We start from the raw sequence: 5,038 nt of genomic DNA on the forward strand, positions 1-5,038 counted from the left end.
TTTAAAAGCCCTTTAAAATTAAATATGAACACAGTTTGGATTAAATAAAAGTACAGTCAAATTGTATCTCCTGTATAGACTTTACTGTACAATGAATGTTTTCTAATGTGAGTTAGATCTAGTAACATCTTACAGTGAGTGAACAATATATTTTTAAAACATTCATTAATGTTTGTGAATGTTATTTAATACAAACACTTGATCATTCATGTTTGTTCATTGTGCATTAAATAATTTTAACAGATTGAACTTTGAAATTAACCCTAAGAAGAATAATTGCCATATAACTATTGTTTATTGTTAGGTCATGTTATATAACAAATAAAATCTTATTGTAAAGAGTTTTTAATACTACAGTTTCCATCTATTTGATATACACTTAATATTTGTAATCTTATCTAAATGTATTATAAAAGCTGAGGTTTGTTATTTACTGAAATGTGATATTTTAGCTGTTGTCAATGATCTAATGTTGCATCTGGTCAGACTCAGTCCATTGCTTTACTGAAGTATATTATATTTTCCTTTTACAGCTGCAGACTGAGGAAGATCCTGAAACACACCAGCAAACCCTAAAACAGACAACAGTTTACAGATGTTTTTCAGTGGCAGCAGAACTATGACTAAACTTTTGGGTGAAACTTGTTTAATTAATTTTTAATGTTTCAAGTTTTTCCACAAGTATAAAGAATGGCATTGGTTTTGTACATTTAATTTTTGTTTAACGTTATTAATAAAAATGTTGTTCAATTAGCATGTTTTTGTGTTTTCCTTTGGTACCGAAATTGGTACTGAGAACCGTGGATTTTCACTGGTATTGGTACCGAATACTGAAATTTTGGTACCGTGACAACACTAATTGAAAGATAAGAACAATCAATATTTTTGTTCTACTTTCCTATAAAAAATATACTGTAAATTTTAAATGCTTATATCTACTAAAAGTACATTTTGTAATTTTTTAAAGGTGTACATTAGCTGTTTTTAAAGCTAAAAGACATTAACTAAAGATACAAAATTCCAATTTGGATTTCTTGGGATACTCAGAGAGAGGGTGGAAAATAGTCATGAAAAACTAAATTACAACCGTTTTTGGTGAGAAAAACCTTCATTAACAAATATAAGTGGACTTTAAACAGGATAAAAAGCATAGGGTGTGGCCGTTTTAGAGCTGCTTCTCAAATTAAACACTGATTCATGGCCTCAGGATTATTTAAAACATTAAGAGATTTTAGGTATTCTAAGAAGAGATTCTAGGTATTCTAGGTTCTAAGTCCATTGCCTCACAGAGTAAATCAAGAGTAAATCAAACCAGAAAGAGAAAATAAAGTAGTGAAAATTGCTTTAGAAAATATGAGGCTAATGAATATGAAGATGGATTTGAAGAGATTCTTACCTTTAGCAGATATTTAGGAGACTGAGAGGAGAGAGGATAGTTCAGAGAGACAGATAATAGATAAGAAGTACAGAAGAGTGAAGAACAGAGGTATTTTACAATGAAAACCACACAGACACACACGCACGCACGCACACACACACACACAAGTTCAGAGGTTTTGGAGTAAATGCATTAGCAAAAAAATAAATAAAATAAAATAACATCATAAGCTTCATCAGTTGTAATATATTCATTCCATCATGTGGCTGATGAAGTAACTGATAGCAGCCCATACAGTAACACCTGACTCTTTAACACAGCGAAAATGATATAAAAGGCTAATATCTAAGGTTAATGACTAAGCTTTGAGTTTACACCAAACCTGCACCTTTACTGAACAGATAAAACTGTCCAAAAATCAGAAAAGGAACTGAAATATGTCATAATTCATGTTCATTGTCATCTGAAATGACCGGATATTTTTGTGATGACTGTCTGAATGTAAAGAAGACTTTGTAACAGTCAGTGAGAAGCACAAACCTTATTTCTCCCGCTGTTGAGCTGTGGAGGCAGAGATCTGGATGCTGCTGTCACTCTTGCCCTGGATGTTGCCAAGTTACCTGCTCAGCGAAAGAAGAAAAACAGATCAGTGACACGTCAATCTTCCCTCTCTGAAGCACAAATGAATAAAACAATATGGTAGCGTAGAGCTCTGAGCTTGCAACCCAAAGAATGCATGTTTGAACCCTGGAGGAGATCAGCCAAAAGACTAGGCTAGGCTAGAATTACAAAGACTTTTGATCAAGACCAGATTTTTACCGCCAGATTGCTCTACTCTTATGAACATTCATAATAGTAACTGTAAATTACTAAGTAAATAGTGTCTGCAAAAATACCACAGCTGTAGCCAGTTATCAAACTGTTAATGCTTTCATAATAATATTCATAATTTTGACTTTCTTTCTTTCCTTCTTTCTATTTTGTTTTTATTTATTTATTTATTTGATGGCTGTGGCGAATAATACCGAAATAGCAAATTTTTACAGTAACAGCAACTTTTATCAATGCTTTCTTATAGTGTATATTCTTGTGTAAAAGAAATGCACTTAATTGTATTGAATGTGCACTTGTAGCATACTTCAAAAATTAAAAGAATATTTAAAAAAAAATGTACTTCCAGATAATATAACATTTATGAAATAAAAGGCCACCTAAGTGTACTTTCATAACTGTTTCTTAACACACTTAAGTACACTTTTAAAGTGTGCTTTGTAATAATGTCAAATTAAACTTTAAAACTTTATTTTACTTTAAAATACATTTTAAATCATTGTTTATTGTATTATAATGATCTTTTGTCAAGTTATAAAGAAGTATTTTAACTGTAGTGTGACATTACATATAAAGTGAATACATTTTTACATAATCCCAATTTTTTTTAAATACATGACATACACATTTCAATAGAAATAACATTACATGTACACATGTCAGGAGTTAGGGATTCGCCTAACACGGTATACGTAGCAAGGTTTTTTTATTTTTATTTTTTAGAATAAATAAAAAGAAAACAAGTAGATAGAATAGAAAAAGAATAGGGAATGCTAGTGTTAGAGGCTCATTTTAAAATTAAAATAAAACAAGTCAATAGAACAGAAAACGAATAGATGCAAATGGCAAATGTTAGAGGGTCAAGTTTATTTAATAAAAAAAAACAAGCAGATAAAATTAGAATTAGCATTAGAATAAAGAGTGCTAGAGGTAAGAGGGTCAAATGAAGATGAAAGTGATGTATTTTCAGCCGTTTCTTGAAAATGATTAAACTCCGCTTCATTCCACCAGGAGGGAACAGTTAATGAAAAAGTCCATGAAAGTTTTATCACAGGTTGAACTTGAATGCAAAATATTTCAATACAGGCATTTCAGTCAAATGTAATTTATGCAATATTTCAAACCTTTAACCCACTTGGGAAAATAAACCCATGGAAACAGTTTAAAAGTAGCCCAATTCTGTGGAAAAAACACGGACTTGCCAACCCTGCATCCAAGAAGAGCTGCAGGAGTCAGATCTGACTGATCACAGGTCGAGAATAAGGAGAGATGACTGACAAGACAATGCTGGAGTATTTGCTGCTCAACAGATCCTGAGCTCACTGACAAATATCTGATCTTGTAAGATGTGCTCCCTTTACACTAGGGATGTGCATCTCATGACTCAGGCCGATACGATACACATCTCGATACATAGCCAACGATACGATACATTAAAGATACATATGAAGCAGCTACCGATGCGATGCGATACGATTCAACCCGTTACGATGCAGTGCAATCATATTTCGATTCGATTCGTTTCAACACAATGCGATTCGATGCAATACGATGCAATGGAGAAAATATGATCACTTTTAATGCCTCGCGGCCTGTTTCATAAAACAAGTTTTTTCAAATAATCCAGGCTTATTTCAGTAAGTCTGACTCATTGTCAAATGATTTGGTTCCATAAAGCAAATTTAAAATGGGCCTAGATCAAGCTCAGTCACTGTGGCAACTTATGCTGGGAAATTAACCTGGTCTAAAGCAGGCTAACTGTCAGGCTAAGCTAAGCTCCTCTAGCCTACTGACCAATAGGAACATAATGATATTACCACTATTATTTGACTTTAATTTTACCACTATTATTTTGACTTTTTTTTTTATTTTATTTTTTTTTACAGTTTTTAGCCATGCAGCCTTTCTCTCTGGTTTTATTACAGCTGTACCTGTTATAGTTTGCAGAACAGATAGCAGAACATTAGAACATTACATTCTAAAATTGCTCTTTAAAGCATTAAAATAACTAAATTAAAAGTTAAAATCACTGAATTAAAAATGAAAATAAATAATAAAGCACTTATATGTAGGTTTAAAATTCTACAAAAGACACATTTAATGCAAATATTTTAGCAAAATTTATATTTTACTCAGAATTATTGCGCTCCTATTTGATTGCGCGCAGTCTGTTTAACGCGCATGCGCGCAGCAGCGCTCGTTCACTCGTGTCAGCCTCGCCCACCCCTGACAGCAAAATTAATATGTTTGCGTGACTTTCTGACATTTACAGATGAAAAATACACCTGGGACATGTCAGTTATGCACTGAGGAAAACACAACGTCTCAAATGCATTAAACAGCACAGATATATTCGCTGTTTGCGATGGTGGATCGATTTGATTCATGATCGACATTAAGGGCTGCTTAAGAATAAGCGTGCACAAATCAGTGAGATTGTGTGAACTTAATTGGTCATTTATGGCACCGCTTTAGCCCCGATTGATTTGTTAGGTTATTTCAAGTCATGTTTTGGACTTTAATCCCATGGTGCTGTGATGCGTCACAATCACGCAGCAGCAGTGATGACAGAGCGCGCTTGAGAAACAGTTTAGAGAGGAGAAATCAATCTACATATAAAATATTGGTCACAGATTATTGGTCACTTTCTAAATAATAAAAGTATAGCGCATCCACTAGTAATTATATATGAATAAATCGGTTTTTACCGATACAAATATGTTCGAAACGATGCATCGCAATATAAATGCCAACTTGCAGCCGATGCACACTTTTTAAACCGATGCATCGCATCGTTAACTTTTTATGCCGATGCACCGAGCGAATCGG

At 33.2% G+C, this 5,038-nt stretch overlaps 1 protein-coding gene across 1 annotated transcript in view; it reads right to left on the reverse strand.

The window, feature by feature from the left end:
• myo3b (myosin IIIB) overlaps positions 1-5,038 on the reverse strand; it is a 117,235-nt gene that overhangs the window by 24,343 nt on the left and 87,854 nt on the right. The window contains exons 24-25 of the mRNA XM_016464173.1: positions 1,919-1,998; positions 1,397-1,417 (exon numbers count right to left, since the gene is read on the reverse strand). Coding sequence (XP_016319659.1) covers positions 1,397-1,417; positions 1,919-1,998 — 101 coding nt within the window. The remainder of the gene's footprint in view (positions 1-1,396; positions 1,418-1,918; positions 1,999-5,038) is intronic.

Source organism: Sinocyclocheilus anshuiensis, unplaced genomic scaffold, assembly GCF_001515605.1.
Source record: "Sinocyclocheilus anshuiensis isolate Anshui unplaced genomic scaffold, SAMN03320099.WGS_v1.1 scaffold284, whole genome shotgun sequence".
In the NCBI taxonomy this organism is placed as follows: Eukaryota; Metazoa; Chordata; class Actinopteri; order Cypriniformes; family Cyprinidae; genus Sinocyclocheilus; species Sinocyclocheilus anshuiensis.